Raw genomic sequence first — 20,724 nt, 5'->3', positions numbered from 1 at the left:
CAAGCCAGCAGGTGAAACAACTGCTTCTCCTTAGTGTGTGTTCAAACTGCATCAAATGAAACAAGTATGGGAGAGATCTTGATCTGTGTGTATAAATTAACTCACACATGAGTTTTACTAGTGTGTCAGTTGGCCAGTGTAAGCCGTATCTCAATTGCTTTTGTTGGAGTATCTGTGCAAATATAGTCTGCATGTATGTACATATACATAACTCAGTTCTACTTACAAACAACCACTCCAGCAATCATTGCACATACTGTACAAGACATGGACTTATCTCATCTCAATGTATCTCACTATCTGAAAGGTCATGGTGGCAGCAGGTCAAGCAGGTCAGCCCAGACTTCCCTGTTCTCAGCTAAAGATTTTATAACTTCTTGGGTGAATTCCCAGACATTCCCGAGCCAGTTGAGAAATATATTTTTTTCAGGGTGTCCTGGATCTGCAATAGGTTCTCAGCACTGTAGAACATGTACAGAGCAGCACCAGGGGGAACCACCTGAGGTGCATCCTTACAACATGTCCAAACCACCTCAGCTGGTTCCGCTCGATCTATGAGGCTCTCCCGAATTACTGAGTTTCCCACTCAATCATGTAGTGTCAACCCAGGAGCCATACAAAGAAACCTCATTTCTGGAGGTTATACTCGCAATCTCATTCTTTTGGTCATTATCCACATAGATAACAAGGATGAGGACAGGACTGTAGATTGACTGGTAAACCAAGAGCTTTATCTTTAGACTCAGCTTCTGCTTCACCACCACATACCGGTACAGTGCTGCAGAACAGCTGCAGCCACTCTAGTCCACATAGGTCAACATCATCTGCATAAAGCAACATACTACCTCTAACCTCCACAGCTGGACACCCTCACATTCTCAGCTGTGTCTTGATATCCTGTCCACGAAAACCAAAAACAAAAAAAGTCACATCCTTTACTCCATCCAACACACATGGTGAATAAATTCAACTTAACGCCAAGTACTCAGACATAGCTATCACTCCATTCATTTAGGGAATGAATAGTATGCAAGAGCAGCCCTGTTACCCCATATTCCGGCAGCATCTCCCACATCACATGCCATGGGACACAACTATATGTTTTTTTTCCAAATCTGCAAAACACATGCAGAATGGGTTATCATACTCCCGTGAACCCTCCAGCAACTGTGCCCTGGAGAAGAGTTGGTATATTCTTCTATGGATAGGACAGAATCCACATTGTTCCTCCTGTATCTTAGGCTCAACCATAGGACACAGTCTCCCTCCAGTGCCCTGGTATAGCCCTTAATGAGTAGGAGTGAGGAGAGTGATCCAAATAGCTGGACTTAATGTTAAAAAAAAAAAGAAAACTACTGCCAACATTCCCAAAGTCTGTAATTTAAACAAATTCGTTTCTGTTAATTATATTGTAGCATGTTTCAATTACTGCTGATAAAAACTACTTATAAGAACGTTACAATTTTTTTTTCAAATTTTCTCTTTTGGACTTCTTTGAATTATGCCACCTATCCAGCAATATATGTGCAGTACACTGTATTTGTGTTGTTTGTGTTGATATAAGAAAATACCGGGGATCTTAATTTTAGACAATTAAGAAAAATTAACAATACTGTATAAAACCCTCATTGTTTACTGCTGTTTTTACTTGAGTGCTTCTTACTCATTTGCCAGTACACATATACAGTAATGACTGAAGTTTTCAACAGATACCAAATTAAAAACAATATATTGACTGTATGAATAAGCATTCTTGATAGAGTTGTAAAGCTTTAGAATTCTTCATTATATACTCTATCCTGTTTATATGGGAACAAACAAATTTGCAGTGTAGACAAAACATTTTCTTTTATCATTTTACCTTGAAAACATTTATGTTTTGCTAGGTCATAGTAAACCTGCATGCTTGCAGAAATAATGTCTATATTATATTATATAAATATTAATATATTAATAAATAATTTTGTTTGTAAAAAATAAAACTGTTTTGGAAAAACAGTGTCCCCACAATTTCAAGCATCATTCTAGTTAGATTTTTTGAATAATTAAAATTAAACAAAAAATAATATACTGTAGTATTGAATTATGAAAGAAAACAGATTAATTCTTTCTGAAACTGTTCTTCATTTTTCTAAAGGACCCAGATTTGAGTCCCATTCCTGTCACTGCCTGTGTGGGATTTCCCACAAAAGCACAATTTTCTTATTCTTTTGGGGGATTTCACTTGGTTCTCTGGTTTCCTCTATCATTCTAGAGATGTAAAATGCAGAATAACTTATGACACTAAATTGGTCTGATATAAGTTAGTTTGGCTATAGTGTGGAGCTTTAAGAAGCTGGTAGTCCTATCCAAATTGGGTATCTGAATTGTACCTAATGATGTCTGCGCAGGCAACCTGCCACCTTATACTGGCCTAAGTGAGAGAGAAAAATGGATATATCTGAAAAGTGCAATTTAAATGTGGACCACTATTATGAGTAGAATTATGTGTTAAATATTTGCTTTGATTTTATTGTTGGTAATTGGTAGGATATGTATGTAATACATTAATAAGAGTAATTCTCATATGTTGGCCTCTTTGTGATAATTTTAAACTAGGTACATGATGTACATTGTGTAATTAGTCCTATTTCCATTAGTGTGTTAAACAAAATGTGCTTGCACTCATCATCTCATCAAAATCAAGTCTAAAATATACAGATGCTAATTTTAAAAAGTAACTACTTCCAGCACTCACAGATCTAGCCTGCCAGTTGATCTAAATCTAACAGCCATGGTCAAAAAATGACCTTCTGGCAAAATACCCTTTCTGGTTTCAAGAAAAACTCTGTGTTTGAGATTCTGAAAAGTTCTGGAGGACACACTGTGATTTTTTACAGGACAGTCTGAATGGTGAAGAAGTAAGGAAGGAGCTTTAAGGTAAGAAGATGTAATCCCTTTGTGCTGTTCTGCTTAAAGCTTAGAGCTGGAATGATACAAATCCTGTGTTGAAGGTAACAGATGTGACTCTCTAAAACTATTGCATTGCACTATCCAAGCATGATAAGCTTCTAGAATGAACTTATGTTGACATATTTCCAAGGAAGCTAGTCATTGGCTAGTCATTGGCTGTGCAAGGATAAACACATTTAAATGCTTTACAAACAGCATTTTTGTTCAGTGAGAAGAAATCAGAGTGCTTACACTAAAAGAAAAACCAAGGAAACTGAAACTTTTCATGCTTACTTTTGAAATATAATTATATCCAAACTTCAATCAGGTAATAAAGTATTTATTTATTTAATGTCACACAAATAAACCTCACTCATTTCTAAATTATGACCCCTCAATTTTTTGATCAATCATTTTTACAATAGCCTATCTATTGAAATTTAAAACACAGAGCATCTAAGGTTCAGCAAATCACATATTTCACTCAAAAGCTAAAACCAATTACTTGTATAAAACTAACTTACTTCAAAAAAGAAAGCATTCAGCACAGGAATCTAGAAACTAAAAACCTAGACAAATACACCAGCTACAACATACACACTAATCCAAAACTGTTATGACTAGTTTTGATTGTAATCTTGCATATTTGTTAAAACCATTAACACATTCTGTTGATTTAAATGTTTATGGTCATTAATTTAGTAATATCTAGTGTTGTTTTTACTCCACGTTTCATTGTGATTTTCTAAATTTTTTCAAGAATTAACTTCCAATAAAATACAAAAGAAAATCTACTGAGGCACAGTCACAAAACACCTACTGATATTAATATTTAGTACATATGACTCATATTGTAGGGCTTGTTGCGCATATGTTATTACAAACCTGGGACTTATTTTGAGAGCTTTCTTATCTGTTTCCTTTTTTAGGATTTTGTGATATAATACAAAATATTTATTAAGTTAACAGCTTCCAATCTACTGAAGTTTAGGCTGTAATTCCTAATACAAATGGTCCATTGTTAGGAATCAAGCTTTTCTCTGTAATAATAGCAAGTACCGGAACAGGTAGCATTTTATTCAAAATGTTACAGCCTGAAAAGACAGTGCTTTAGTGCAGAATATTTGTGCAAGAAGAATCAGTATAAATCTGAACATACTGTAAGGGCTGAATGCTCTTCATTTATACAGTATGTCTACATGAACATGCCTAAACAGTTGCTTCATTTATGATGAACCCCATAACCATATGTTATATGCAGTCTCTTAGTTAAATGTAAATGGGATAAACGTCTAGCAAGTTAATGTATAGAACTTTTAGATTGGCAGCTAATATCACAAGCCTATGACAAATACTCACATTGCCAGTCATCTCTTTTTCTTCTTGGTAATCTGGCACTTGCAGCCATTACTATATTCACCAAGTTACTCCTCTTGGCATATGAAACAAGACATTTTTGTGTGCCACTACAATAAAAGATGACAGATGCAGCATCAGGCTTTTTTGTGACTCAATCACAATGATGCACTAGTGGAAGATCACCAGGTTGGCAAGAGATTTGCCAGGGACAAGGATGGCACCAAGGTGGGAAAAAAGGGGGAGGATGTGATAAGGACAATGGAACACTTTTTCACAGTTCTTCTCTGTACAACCATGTAGATAAACATCAAGCAGAATTAATCAACAGTTAAAAATTAAAAATGACAGATATTCTCTGTGATTTAAAAGCAATGTTTATATGTATATTATTGAAGGAGAGTGGTCTGTGGAGCTTTCAGGAGACAGATTCAGTTCCTCCAAGCTGACAGGAGGCAACAAACAGCACCTGAATAGGAAAATAGCAACTGTTTTGCCATTTTAATATGACAGGAGGTCAATTTTACATTACTGATACAAGTGTAGGGTTTAATGGTCACACTGAGTCTGAAGTCACAAGTTAAGATAGATTCCCTGACATAGAGGAAGAGAGATTGCTAGATGTTTATCCTTTGCAGTTCCAAAAATTGCCTTGTGTGAGTGAGTAAGTGAGTGAGTGAGTGAGTGAGTGAGTGAGTGAGTGAGTGAGTGAGTGAGTGAGTGAGTGAGTGAGTGAGTGAGTGAGTGAGTGAGTGAGTGAGTGAGTGAGTGAGTGAGTGAGTGTGACCTCTGATGGCCAACTCCTCACAAGGACTCCTGCCTTGTGGGAAACGCTTTGTCTTTCTACAGCCCTATATAAGATTTATTATGACAGAAAATAGATGAATAAATGGACATTATATTTTTGGAACACATGATGACTGAACTAAGCAGAAACTATGAGAAAAAAAACACAATTTGTAGCATTTATATTTGTCATTCTACTATTCATTTTTACTATAGTAAAATTCTGAAGAAAAACTGTTTTTATCATATCCTTGGGGCACCTGGCACCATCTATTTTGAATTTTCCTTCACTGCTGTACGTAACAGCTAATGGAATATCTTGGCAGGAAAGACTCTAATATAATAATGCTATTTTGTGGCACAGTTTTTTCATTTAAACTGCTCTTGAGACTTACGGGTTTATGCCAGAAAATTTCACCTACAACTGAATACTAGATACCCTAACAGAAAAAAAAAAAAAGTAGTAAAAATAGGCAAAAAACTACACAGTATATAAATATTTAGATCTCAGGTTAATGCCAAATTTAGGTTATGGGTAGATTTAACTTATATCTGTATTTATTTTAATTCTATATCTTGCTACATAAACATCCATCCATCCATTTTCCAACCCGCTGAATCCGAACACAGGGTCACGGGGGTCTGCTGGAGCCAATCCCAGCCAACACAGGGCACAAGGCAGGAACCAATCCCGGGCAGGGTGCCAACCCACCGCAGGACACGCTACATAAACAGAAAACAAATATTTTATATACAGTATCTCACATAAAAAAGCGTTTGTGGTTGGTGCTAAGATTTTTAGTAGCTGAATACTGTACATACAGTAATATACCTTGTAGTGTAAGTTCACAGTCTAAAATATTTACACTGTCAAGTCCTGAATAATGTACTACTGTATAGTGCCACTTGCTTAATACCAAGAAATGATAAATCAGTTAAATGTAGCAAAAATCTTCTTATATAATACGCTATCGTGGTTGTTCATTTGTCTATAGCTTGCAAACCATTTGACCTATTGACCTGAAATTTGGTACACATATACTACGTGACATCTACTATCCGCTTTCGGGGTGATGATTGACCTCCAAGGTTATTCCTATTTTTATTTTATTGTAGAATCAACTCTCGGCAGCGGCCAGCAGGGTGACCATTTGGCGCATGCATACGGGTGCCGTTCTCATCCCTACCACCTTCGCTGTCACTTCCTCTACCTCTTCATATCTTAAATCATTCTTAAGACAGATTGAAGACTTAAGTGCCAGCTTAAGTGAAAAATTAAGGAAAACGTGCTAAGTAATTGCAACGCAAATACTCACTGACTTAATCGGTTTTAACATCAAAAGGTGCAGACGAAAGAAGAGAAGCAGCGGGCCACTAGAGTGGAGAAAAGAAGAGCTGCTCAAGAAGCAGCAAGCGCATCAACCTCTGAGCAAACGAATGCTAAACGTACAGAGAAAGATTATGAAAACTATGAATGCTCAAGTCAAGTGTATTCACTGCATGTTATCGTGCAGTGCGCCGTTACTGGTGTTAAATAATTGATAAAAAAAGTAAATGCATCATTGCTGATGTTGGCAACAAAATCTTTCAGATTAACTAAGGGTAAATTTTTCAGTTCAACACTTTACCCACAGCCTGTCGTAAAGGCTAACATATTCTTAAACAAATACCACTTCAGACACAGTGGGATAGAAAGCACAACAAAGAAAAAATAAACAACAGGATACAAAGTTTGCTTTTTTAATGAATGTTTATGTCCCAATGCAATTTCTGTACTTCAAGGAAATGAAGTGAAAGGAAGATCTCACACCCCAACCTCGCACACACACACTCTCTGTTCTCTCCGAATGTTATCCTAAAGCATCTTTGCATCAGTTTTCCTTGTAATATTTTAAAGGTCCTGGCAATTTTTTTAATTAATCAGAAGGTGTTTTTTTTACTTAGCATATACACACTGTTCTATTTTGAGTGACATCTCTCTCTCTCTTCTTCTGTCCATATAAAACTTCTCCAGGGTATCCCTGCTGCTATTCTCTGGTGCTCTCCCTGACTTATCAAAGGGCTACTCACTGCTGTTTCAGCAGGTTGCCTTTGATAGATTTGTGTACTGGCAAAGATTAAAGGGGTGATGCCCTTTCACAGACAAAGTATCACTAGAAAGAGGAAAAAGAACATTTAAAATATTAACAATTTACTAAAATGAAAGCATAATAAAATTGATGGTGCACTAAAATTTCCTAATAAAAATGTGCATCTATTAGAAATAGGACTTTAGTTTTACTCAAGAATTACTATATAACTAACAACATTACAACAATGAATATGGTTAAACGTTTAACATTATTTGAGCTCACAGTTACAGAAATCACAAATTTTACATAATACGCTTAAACACAGATTTTTCTGTCTGTGTAATTTCAATGAAGTGGGGTACATTTCCCAAAAATGATAAATCGTAGTGAATAGCAGGTGAGTGAGTTTTAAGAGTGTTTCCTGAAGCCCTTTGTTATTTGACATTTAACAATCACTTTTAAACTACTACTTTGTTGGGCTCCTCCCAGTGTCCACATCAGAAAATCGATCCCATGTATTTGGGTTGCCAAATATATACTCTATTGTCACACCACACATGTACAAATATAAAGAGAAAAAAAATTAAATAGAAAAAACAATTAACACGAAAAAGGCACAAACTAAATACAAATTTGGCTATAAGTAAAATTATTCTAAACTGTTAATCAAAAATCTATAAAAGGGCTCAAAACATGATGTAGTTTTCTTGCAAAAAAGGACAATCGCGAGCAGTGATTGGAAAAAAAGCAACATTTCAGCACAGAGGAAGTGGCAAAAAATGTAGAAGTGTTGTTTTCCAAGGTGTGTGAAAGACCCCCAAGGACTTGTGCAGGCACCAGAATTGCATCTTCCACATGCCCAGAGTGTACTCTGCAACAGTGCGTGTGCTTTGGTGTGTGCTGTTATACCTCTCCTCAGGCACAGTTTGGGGATTCAACACTGGAACTGGCAGGCATTCACAAAGAGGATAACCCACTGTCTCCCAGTATCCGGTCACAAGTAAACGCACCATCCCTTATCATCTGACTCCAGAACTAGAACAAATATAATTGTCATTTGTAATCACAGGCCATTTGGCTACAAGTACAAAGTCTGTAAAAAGTCCCTAATGGTTGGTTGCATATCACCTGAATATTTTTTGACAGGTATGGTTGGGATTCAGGAGGCTGGGGTATGAACAGGAATGAACATTCTATCCACTGCACCTACAATGTCAGGTATTCCTGCAATGGCGTAAAAAAACAATTTTAGTTTCATATTATGCATTGTATTATTATTATCCTTATTATTTTTATTATTGTTATTATTATTATCATCCATCCATCCATCCATTTTCAAACCCACTGAATCTGAACACAGGGTCACGGGTGTCTGCTGGAGCCAACCCAGCCAACACAGGGCACAAGGCAGGAACCAATCCCAGGCAGGGTGCCAACCCACCGCAGTATTATTATCATCCATCCATCCATTTTCCAACCCGCTGAATCCGAACACAGGGTCACGGGGGCCTGCTGGAGCCAATCCCAGCCAACACAGGGCACAAGGCAGGAACCAATCCCGGGCAGGGTGCCAACCCACAGCAGTATTATTATCATTATAAATTTAATTATTTTTGGGCTGACCCATTTATCCAAGTTGACTTACAATATTTGACACACAATTGGTTGCTTTTCCTTCTATTCCAGTTGTAGCACAGACAGGTGAAGTGACTTGCTCATGGTTAATAGTAATCTGGTCCCTCCATACACAGATTTGGACACAGAAGCCTTGCTCAGCCCATGTGCATCACTTGTCTGCAGACCGGCAGAGCAGAAACTGAGATCTGTCATGAGCTGCACAGTGAGACTGAGGGCAAAATCCCAGTGTGTTCCTCTTTCCAATTCGTATTACACCAGACCAAGGAGGGTTATTAATTCAACCCCAGGCAGTCTGTATTTCTATAGCTGTTGATTACTGACATGCTTCAGCAGGGTTCATGTCCGCCCACAATTGCTTCTCCAGTTTCAGGATAGTCGTTGCTGGTGCTAAGGGGAAATTTACCTTCCGACTTTAAAGGATGTAACTGCTTACATACCGAATTTGATTAATTAATTCATCGTGTACATAAATTGTCTACAGGTTTTTTGTGATCTACTTAAGTTGACCTCTGTCTTTCTGAGACAGAATTTTAGGCAAAAGTCCAATAAACAAAAATAACAATTGGGTTGGTTAACTCGTTATTTCACACATGAGATTAAGTACTACTTTAGTTATGAAGGGTTTCAGGAAACACTCAGTAATTAATGAACGATCTTAAATATGAGATAACAAAGTACTTAGCATTATGAAGTTTTCAGGAAACTCACCTGTGATCATTACCAATAGTTATACATTTGCATTTTTGCATTCACTCTGAAATATAATGAAATTGTCCGAATTCTGTTAAAAATAGCATTGTAAAAACGATGCCTGCACAGCATAATCTGAATGGATTAACTTTCAAGTGTTTTGAAGCATACCAAATCTTTGTTTAGAAATAAGGTACAAACAAATTAAAAAATGTCTATGTCAGTCACTTTCCAACCCACTATATCTTAACACAGGTTCACAGGAAGTCAATCCCAGCCAGTACAGGGTAGGAACAAATCCCAGGCAGGGCACCAGTCCACCACAGAACACACACATGGGACAATTTAGGATCGCCAATGCATCTAACCTGCATGTGTTTGGACTGTGGGAGGAAACCGAAGCACCCGAAGGAAACCTACGTAGACATGGGGAGAACATGCAAACTCCACACAGGGAGGACCCGAGAAGCGAACCCAGGTCTCCTTACCGTGAGGCAGCAGCGCTACTACTGTGTCACTGTGCTGCCCAATGTCTATGTTGTACCCTGAAATACTTTCATTTTTAGAAGAACTCAAAAGAAAAACTAACGAAAAAAAATACCAAATGCAATAGATAGAAGTTTGCATGATAGAGAAAGTGGGGAAATTCTGTTAGCAATTGTCAAAGTGTCTCTCTTCCACAACCCTGAATTTATATTGCCCTGCTCATGATGATAAATGATGACATATATTGGAAAAAATATTGGTAATTTATTTAACTTGATTAAAAAAGGTTTTCTTAACCATAAATGTTTTAAGGTATCTAAGAAATTGTAAGAAACTTTGCCACAAAATGGCCAGGTTCCAACTGTGCAAGCCATACAATTTCTTAAGTGTATGCCCAGAATTACAGTATTTCAGTGTGCAAACAAGAGAGAGCAATTTAATGATCCATGGCACTATATAATGATGAGTTTTCGATAACTTGGAAAAGGAAGCATAATTATATTTTTGGGTATGTAGCTCTCTAAAAATAAAATGGACTCACAGCAGCAGTTATAGTAGTTGCTATTTGGAAAACGATATAAGATAGCAGCTTGAAATATAAATTACCTCTTCAAATTACTAATATTGAAGAAAGAAAGAAAGAAAGAAAGAAAGAAAGAAAGAAAGAAAGAAAGAAAGAAAGAAAGAAAGAAAGAAAGAAAGAAAGATTGTGCTTAATAAGACAGCAGTTTTCAGTGTTGACTCAAGCAGCAGGGTGTATGCATATGTATGTATGTGTATGGGAAAAAGTGGGTTTGCAATAGACTGGCTTTCACTGTAGAGCTAGCAGTTTCTGCATTACACCCCCGGAAAGTTGATACTGTACTCATCTGATACCTTCATGTTTAAGAAAGGGATTTGTCTATCTATTTCTTTGTCAGATCTTTTTCTTTTCTTTAAATGACTATTGTAAACATTTCCACCCCAGTGCAGCCTATGACCCAGTTATGTGGACTTTGACAAGGCTCATTTGGGTAGTTTCTAACTGTATAAAAAGCAGACTACTGAACAGCCACACAGATTTTCAACTTCACACACTTGACACATGACAGCATGTTGTGTATGCTGGATCCATACAGAGACGTAGACCACAAGGCCCAGTAGGCAGTTTCTTAGCAACCAAACAAATATATCCTACTTGGAGACATCGTAGGTAAAGTCGCAATGGAAACTGCTGATTAAACAGAAAACCATTCATATAGAATTTGGTTAAATGTAATGTGGTTTTCTTTTTTTTCGAACATTTAGTTTTAAACAGCAAAAATCAGCTTGCTCTTTCAATAAGTGACTACACTGAAAAATATTATATATGTATTATAGATTTTCATGTGGAAGTTCTTGGTTACTATTTTTATTACCGCTGGCATTCAAGTCAATTTTAAAAGTGCCCAATTAATTCTTTAAAACACAGACCCTTTCTTCAAACTAAAGCAGGAAGTTTCAAAAACAAAGAGTGAAATCCAGCTGTGTTTAATGAAACACAGCCTAGTATTTTACAGGATGTGCAAAAACAAAACGCTAGTGCTGTTTCAACTTTTATTATCCTAATTAATGTTAGGAGCTTTTGTCACTTACTTAAACTACATAAAATAATGATGAAGCTAGAGGTTTACAGGTAATGCCTAAACTGTGAGCAAAACAAAAAAAAACATAGAAATCATCTGTCACAACATTAAGCAACTGGGTGTAAACTCCATTTAAAACACAAACTTGTAGTAAAGCTCTTAGGAGAAGGCTGATCTACATAAGAGAAATACTGATTAATATTTCTATGGGAAACACCATGGATCAACAATAAATTTTTAATTGATAGTTTACCATCCTCTTTTATAATTCTCTGTTTGTCACCTTGGAAACTTCCATATAAAACAAGTTTTTTCCCCATGTCTGATTTTGTTCACAAACGACAGAGACATCTGCATCTGTGTACTACAACAGAAACTGGTCAAACTAAACCTGCAAAATGTATTGACTGGCAACATGTGATTACATCAGTATCTACTTCTTTAAATGGCATCATGAACTGGATTGTTTCCAACCTTTTGGCCAGTTCTGCTGGGATATATGCCTTCTGTCTGTAACACAGAACTAGAAGAATCTGATTCAGGAAACAAATAGACACTTATGCTTTACAGAATAATATATTTCTAAATGATAACAAACCACTCATATGTTATCATTCTTGTAATTTACTTATCCAATTCAGGTTTACTGGGAGCACAAGACTATCCTGGCCACATTGAGTGGAAAGTGGATGGCTACAGCAGTCCACACTCTAGCACACACCCGTACTCAACAGCAACAGCATTTATCCTTGTCCTTTACTTTCTGTCTTCCTGCACGTAGTACAATTTTAAAGGATGAGGCTTCAATAAAAAAATCCTGAGCAATAGTTCATGCTGATTTCAATGTATTGTAAGCATAACTGTTTTGTAGTCCATCCATGGTAACATAATTTATAAAACCAATAAAAGCAAGGCAATTGTAAAATAAATGGCCAGGATGTACAAACCTGACTTGGCCCCTACAGTTGGCAGGCACCAGCACTAACTACTACAACACTGTGCCTCTCTTGATTAATTATTAACTAAACATATTAAACAGGCACGTCAATATGTTGTATATATATATATCAATATGCAGTACATCAATATATTGTATGTATATTCACGTATGAATAACAAAGATGTTCATTGTCAAATGTAGCATACCTCTACATTCATCAAACCATTCTATAAACATCTCTGCGTACCCTTTGATCTTTAATTGATGAAATGTTAAATCAATGGCAAGATTAGATGGTTTAGTTGCCAGGCGGTCAAGACTTTGTCCTACTTGACAATTTCCAGTCAAAGCTTGATGTGTGGATAGGGTATTTTTCAAATATTAAAATTAAAGTTAACACAGCATTTTCCAAAAAAAAAAGGAAAAGCTGGTTTTGCTCTTAGTCACAGATGTTCCTTCTGACTATTTTGATCTTGTTGCAACAGTGCCCTAAATTCTAGTGATGTCTATTATAATGTAAATTTCTCTTTTCAGAAATCCTTATTAGAAATTAACATAACTGCTTCAGCAAAACTACAGTAAGTGTTTTGCATTACTTAAGAGTGTCCCAAGTAAAACCTTCTCATATAATATTGATACCTTATTTATTGCTTGGACAATGAGTAAAATGTTTCTTTATGATCATGAGAAATTTGGTAACCTTATAAAAATTATATGCCTGATAATACCAAGTAATATGAAAATACTGTTACATACCACATTATACAGTATCCATCCATCCATTTTCCAACTCGCTATATCCTAACACAGGCTCACGTGGGTCTGCTGGAGCCAACCCAGCCAACACAGGGCACAAGGCAGGAACCAATCCCGGGCAGGGCGCCAGCCTGCCACAGGGCACACACACCAAGCACACACTACGGTCAATTTAGAATTGTCAATCCACCTAACCTGCATGTCTTTGGACTGTGGGAGGAAATCGGAGTGCCAGGAGGAAACCCACGCAGACACGGGGAGAACATGCAAACTCCACACAGGGAGGACCCAGGAAGCAAAACCAGGTCTCCTTACTGCGAGACCACATTATATGTGTATGGTAATTAAACTATTAACATACTTGTAATTAATCCTTGAAAGTATAACTAGTCACAAGTCTGTGTTGAATATTACATGATTGGTGATGATCAAATGATAGTCTGGTTACTCTATGACATTCTAGGGATTAAACAATCACATATGTATTAAAAATAAGCATGTTTTTAGTATCTCAGAATAACAAATGTGTTTTATTTCTTCCTTCTCATCATTTGTAAAGCTAATAATACAGCCTAGGAACATGCAGAATGACCAAAAATCCATAACAGGGTATTATTAAAAATCTGAACAGTTTTGGTATATACCAGTTGTTTTACCATGGAAAGGCTTTTCATTATATCTCTCCTTAAAATATAAATTCATCTAATCAAATGCACAGAATCTTTTCAATGTGCACCCACAATTTTCTCTGTCACTGTTTCAATTTAACTGTTCTTACACTTATCAGTTCACAGTTGCAATGCACTTGCACCATAGACTGCAGTCAACTACCTCCTGTCAGTAGTAATTCAGACTTCACCTAGGCAGACTGTCACCGCATCCTTCCTTTTGGGAGTGTAGTCTCTCCCAGTCTCTAATCAACTCTTTCACTGATTTTATAAAATCAAAATATACAGTTTATGAACATACATTGTGTGGTGTAAATAAAACATATAAATGTGTTGTAATTGGTGTCTTTCATTTTTGGGTGAATTTCTGAATGGATATTTACAATTTATATGTCTATTGATATTTTTTGGCCCAAGAAATCCAGTTCTGATGTTCATTTCGTGCTAGCAGTTGTCCTGACAAAGTTTAAAATTTGGCTTGTGACTTTTGCAAATGAAACTCCTTCTGACTAACAAAGTTTTTTTTTTTGTATGAATGACTTTTTATTTAACATTCTAACACTGACGACAGATCGTTTGGTTCTTGATTTTGACCGCTGCTTGACTTCCTGACTATGTTTCATCTCCTGATCCATTTCATTACAAATACCACTCAATCTGAGGCAGAATAAAATATAACTAGTCAACCATTTCATGCAAATATGCCTATTCTCATTGTCATGTCTGTCTGTCTTTGTTTTATTATATGGAAAAACTCAACTCCCGGGAGACCAAATGGATTTAAATTTGGTAGACTTACTCTGCTCTATCCTTGAAAAAATACCTGAAGCCCCAAATGCCCCTGAATGTAATGTCAAGTGCACATTTTCTTACTTGTCTTTAATTGTTTTTTTACATTACAGATTAATGAAGACCTAGAGTGTAGGTCAACAACCTCAGCAATACACAGAATGAACAAAGAATGAAACACTAGTTCACAATGGGATTTTTGTGACAGCAAATACTAGATCAATGCTGAACCACCACTTAACATGCATAAATACACACACTGTATTTGGTATATATTTATGCAAAAATAGTGGTGCCCAGAAGAAAAAGCACCACTATTATGTTGTAACTATTGAACATACTAAATATAACAGTTAAGTCCAAGTACAATATAAAAATGTGACTTTTTCAGTATTTAGGAAGAAACATTTATGTTACAAGTTTAAAAAAGGAAACTAATCTCATTGGAGTGCCTGCAGATAAAACGAGGTCTAAATGGTCATTTAGTTGGTTCTTTACTCTTCCTAAACCCAGCAGAAAATTTGAACTGAATGTCAGAGTTATTAATAACATTAAGACTAAATAGAGATGTTTTAAAAGGAAGAGAAAATCAATTATAAAACACAAAGAAACATGAAAAAGCCATATGATCTCTTTAATCCTCTGCTTTAAAATCATTTATGAATTCAAAAACAATACTTATGGAATAATTCCTATTTTTGGAAACCTTGCACAATGAAAAATTATTAAAACAAACAATTGTGAATATTCGAACAGAAAACAAATTAGAAACTCTTTCAATGGAATGACTTTTTGATGTTTTCAGATTTTTGCAATTTATTTTCTTGCTATAGATTGCCTTTGGATAAATGAAAATCTTACATAGGTTGTGTTTTTCTTTTTTACCTGGTGTAACCAAAACAGAATTTTTTCTCAGTGGATTATTTTGTCAGTTTTTCTACAAAACACTGGGTGCATATTAAAAACTAAAAAACTGGAAGTGTGGAATTTTCTGTACCATTAGGAATTTATATAAATATTTTTTTATATTATACACTTTTGGCCAAATTTTGGAGTTTGGCAGCTGTGTGTTTTGAAATATGTAATATTAAATTAATATGTAAAAAAAATGTACCTATAAATATATATATCCTGTATTTATGCACCCATTCTTTGTGGGAGGTTGCTGCAAATTACAGCAACTTTTGAATACTAATCTTTCGATGTTTCACTATACAGCATTCAAAATGTTAGGCAATGTACTGTATAATACAATATCATATAAGTACAGAATAATCATGCAACATTTATTCCTGTAAAGATTGTTTACCTAACAAATTACCAAATTGCATATAATAAAAATTTATATTTTACCAAAATTGCCTTTTGACTTTCACATTATAATGCATATATGCTTAGGAATATGCAGATGTATACATATCAAATAGTAGACTAGAGCAGCGCTCACTCAACTGGGTTGATATCAAAGTATTTTTGCTGCAGAATATTGTGATTTCTGTATGGAATTAATATAATCGTCTCAGGCTGGAGATACATGCTGCTTGACTAACTATATTGCTCAAGAGTGACTGAGTATTAATGTGTGTTTGTGTAAGCTTTGTGAGGTACGTACCAAGCTGTGTTGATTTATGCAACTGGCACTGACTGCACACACATACAAAGTGAGTTCTGAATATGGATGGACAAATATTACAAAGTGTATGGCATAGGTGTCTTACAAACCCATCCAGGGTAGTTTCCTGCATTGTACCCAGTGCTGCCGAGACAGGCTTCTAACCCCTGTGACCCTGAGGTAGATTAACAGTGTTGGATAAATGCTACAGTACTTTTTGAAAGTTTCGTTTCTTTACAAAAAGTGTAAAGCTAAATTTGTATATTTTTGCCAATTTTTGTGAAGGCGAGTACGCATAAAATAATTGCAAGCCATCTTCTAACACAGTATATAATTTGACTTCTTTTAATATCTGACATTGAGACACAGTTATGTGCTTCCCGAATGGATCTCCGCCCTAAACCTAATTTGCATTATGGTAGCCAAGCCATAATTAAAATCAACCAATCAATCACTGAAAAACGAAACATTTCTAGGATAAAAGATGGTAAATTCTGTTACTTGAAAAGCGTGTAAATAAGTATAATTTCATGCTCTAGATTAAGAGCGAGTGCAGGAAAGCAGTAGGCTACGGACAGTAATGGTTAGAATAATTAAGAGCTGCATGTGAAGCAGGGAAACACAGAGAAGGAGGTGCGGCACACAGTAAGAAGTCGGCGCTTTTGTGAGATTTTTAGCACAGGCTGCAGTAAAGGGATTCGGGATTCTGGGTGGCAGAAGATGGGCACCAGTTGACGGGGTGTCAGTAAGCCCCCCGGCCCTTTTCTAACAGCGGATCGCTGTCAAGTCAACCGCTCCACTCACCATCCGTCTGCACGACAGCCTTCTGCCTGCTAATGAAGTAACTCTGGATCGTGCGATCCTTCCAGGTTAAGACATCATACCTCCCAACGGCACAGCTTACCAAATTCACTTTTAAAAAAATATATATAAAAAAGACAAATCAGCAAAGGGCACGTTACACATTGGCAGATGTGCATAATTTATTCCATGCACAGAGGCAGCCAGTCTGCAGTACAGCGGAATCTTTGCTATCTTTGTAGCGCACCCAATGAGCCTGTACCAAATTTTCTATAATGAGAGCACCGTTATATACGTTGAACAATTCAATTAAAAAATATGCATTTTTGAACATGGTATGCTATTAGCAGCAGATTTCCAACACCCCTCCCCCATAACCGCAATGTTGAGTAAAAACTATATACGTGCAAAACGTGCATTTCCCAAAAAAAAAAATCGCAATTTATCTTAATGAAGTCTTGAATAATCTTTGTTTTTTTTTCATGCATAAAAAATAAAAACATTGATGTTTTCCACTACTCGCCGTTGACCCAGCCCCGTGAATAAAGCGGTCACGAACAAAACCGAACGACGCCGTCGACGCCCCAGTCCAGTACTTACCGAGGGAGAGACAGAGGAGCCCGGTGAAGCAGTCCATCTTCTCGTCCGCTTTGCTACACACCCCACAAGCGGAGTCCCGCCGTTTGACAGCTCAGCATCCTACAGAAAGGCTTCCCTCTGTCCCAACGCATTATGGGAACTGCCCATCGTCGCTGGTTGGCTACAACATCTGGTACAGATGTTCAGCAAAGGGCGCCATGTTTGAGAGGGGCAGTAAGGGCGAGTACATCGTCAGCTTGTGAAAACAAAGAAGAATTTCACCAGCTCGAAGTCTTCTGCTTTCAATCAAGCTGCATAGTAATAAGTAAAAATGTGCTAAAAAGCATAAGTCGAAAAAGTCTTCGAGGTGGGCTAGCAGAATTATCTCTTGCATCTAAACCTAAATGCTATATGCTTCTTTTCGTCTGAAAGTTCCATGTGTGCTGTATCATCCCCTGCATTTTGCCACTGCTGATGAGATCCAAGCCGTACCATTTGGAGTACATTCTTGGCCATTTTTAAAGAGTTCAAATTACAACTTGAAGTTTTACTACTATAGCACAATGTCAGGATTTGGGGTAAAGTTTCAGTTTTTTGAACATCTGTATGGAGTTTTACTGTTCTCTTCTCTCCTCAGAACTCCAAACATATGCACGTTAATTTGTATATAACAACTGCTATGTATGTTTCATTTGATTTGTAGATTTTATATTTTAGCTATCCAGGACTGTTTTGGATATTCTTGGCACATAGCATGTACAGTCTAAGTTCAAGGTTTTTATTTAGTCATGTTTATGCAAGAAAACATGAAGTTTGCCTTTTCAGTTTCATCCAATACCCAGCAAAAAAACTGACATTGGGCCAGTGTAGGCCCAATACAGGTAAACATAATAGCCTTGTGTGGGCAACCAACAATGCCCCAATTGGGATGTGCACATCAGGACAACATCGGCTCCAAACCACTAGCCCATTGTGCACAAACAGACATGGAGCCCAAATATGGTCATGAACCTGAAAAAGACTATACTTTAGTAGTTCATCCATCCACTTTCTATACCTGCTCATCCTGGGTAGGGTTGCCAGGCATCTGGAGCTTATCCCAGCAAGCAATGGGCACAGGCAGGAACAACCCCCTAACAGGGCACCAGCCCATCACAGGGTGAACACACTCACACCATAGGGCTAATTTAGTACAGCCAGTCCACCTAACCCTGCATAGTTTTGGACTATGGGTGGAAACCAGAGCACCCAGAGGAAACCAGCATGGACACAGGGAAAACATGCAAACTTCACACAGGCAGGTCCTCATACCATGAGTCAGGAGAACTACCACTACACCACCCTTACTGGTCCTTTCCTTGAAATTTTTTTTAAGGTTTAGTTTTTTTTATCAATATAGTTATAGTTTAATTTTGAATAATAATAATTTATGAATTAATAAGAAAAAGAACAAAAAAACAGTAATAATGTAGCTTTAAACTATTCTTAACAAAACACAAAATGTTTTTGCATTTATCAGTACTAGTTCAACTTTTTTTTTTTTTCTGTTGTGTTACAACCCTGAACTTAAATATTACCAATTGTTGTGTCTCAGGTAAGTTAACTGGATGCAGGGCAGCACTCACAAGAGAAATTAATGAGAATCCAGAGACAAATCCAGTTGATATCTACTTTTTTTAAACAAAAGCCTCAATATAAAAGAACAGTCTGATGCAATTGAAGTAACATTGGATAGATGTATTTATTACCTTATATTGATATACTCTATACCAAGGTGTGGTTTACAACACTTTAATTGCCAAAATCAAAGTCCTTTTTAAAAACAGACAAAACAAACAATAAGTCCTTTCCTACACTCCCTCGCCCTCGGACTAATCAAAATGACTCTTTTAACATCAGTCTCTCGGGAGGCTTTCTTATCCATTGCGGATGAGCCCCGAGACTCTATTCAGAAACTCCTAATGGAGGTGTAAGATGAACTCCGAAACTCTCTTCAGAAACTTCTCTTGGAGGTGTAAGATTTTTCCCAGGATTACCTCCATTCCCTACATTTGTATCCAGCATAGCCCCGGTAGGTTCTGTCTTGGGAACATAAGGAGTAATGGGTATGGATGTTTCCCATTTCCTGCACCAGTTTCCAATTCACTGTCCAGTTCAGATTCCACCCCTGTGTCTAACAATTGGTTAACATGCTGTTTCATCACCTTGTCTTTTACCTGTATGAGGTACAGGACATTGCTTAATTTTTTTTATAATTTTACCTAATAATAATAATATTAATACATTTTATTTATATAGCGCCTTTCCCATGCTCAAGTATATAGCATTGTACAAACCAGATAAATAAATAAAGAAGATTGCGACAGTGAATTCAGAGAGAATAAAAAGCCTAACAGACAACATAATTGATGGTCTAGCACACATACATACAGGTTACATGAGCATCTTGACAGAGAAGTAAACTGAGAGAAGGGTGATAAAGTCAAGTAGAGCTAAAAGCCTTCCTGAACAGATGAGTTTTGAGCTGTTTTTTAAAAGAATTCATGAAGTCAGCTGACCTGATTAATTTTGGTAGGTCATTCCAGAGTTTGGGCGCTATACAGCTGAAGGCCTTGTCACCCATGGAGTGTAGAATAGTGAGGGGCACAACAAGATTGCCAGAATCAGAGGACCTTAGTAGGCAAGCAGGCACATAGTGATGGAGAAGGTCACTGATGTAGTTTGGCGCGAGGTTATTTAAGGCTTGGTAGGTTATTAGTAGGATTTTATATTCGATTCTGTAAGACACAGGGAGCCAGTGAAGACGAAGCAGGATGGGTGTGATGTGCTCACTGCTCCTGGTTCGAGTAAGGACTCTTGCAGCTGAGTTTTGAATAAGCTGGAGTTGTGATATAAGATTAGAAGGGGCACTTGCCAGTAGGGAATTACAATAATCGATGCAGGATGTGATAAAAGCATGGACAAGTTTCTAAGCATTAGAGAAGGAGAGGAAGGAGCGAACACAGGATATGTTACG

The 20,724-nt window shown here is 36.8% G+C and overlaps 1 protein-coding gene across 5 annotated transcripts in view; it reads right to left on the bottom strand.

Moving 5' to 3' along the window:
* The window catches only part of sgce (sarcoglycan, epsilon), a 46,805-nt gene extending 28,884 nt beyond the window's left edge, over positions 1-17,921 (bottom strand). For 2 of the 5 annotated variants that reach the window (XM_051935828.1, XM_028817073.2), the window contains exons 1-2: positions 17,730-17,920; positions 17,133-17,240 (exon numbers count right to left, since the gene is read on the bottom strand). In XM_051935828.1, the coding sequence (XP_051791788.1) occupies positions 17,133-17,240; positions 17,730-17,766 (145 nt within the window). In that variant the 5' untranslated portion in view covers positions 17,767-17,920. Of the gene's footprint in view, positions 1-17,132; positions 17,241-17,729 lie in introns of all 5 variants that reach the window. The other 3 variants (XM_028817068.2, XM_028817069.2, XM_028817072.2) reach the window with 3 other exon arrangements.
* Between the last annotated feature and the right edge of the window lie 2,803 nt (positions 17,922-20,724).

This window comes from Erpetoichthys calabaricus, chromosome 13, assembly GCF_900747795.2.
Source record: "Erpetoichthys calabaricus chromosome 13, fErpCal1.3, whole genome shotgun sequence".
In the NCBI taxonomy this organism is placed as follows: Eukaryota; Metazoa; Chordata; class Cladistia; order Polypteriformes; family Polypteridae; genus Erpetoichthys; species Erpetoichthys calabaricus.
This window is presented reverse-complemented; position numbering and strand designations above follow the sequence as displayed.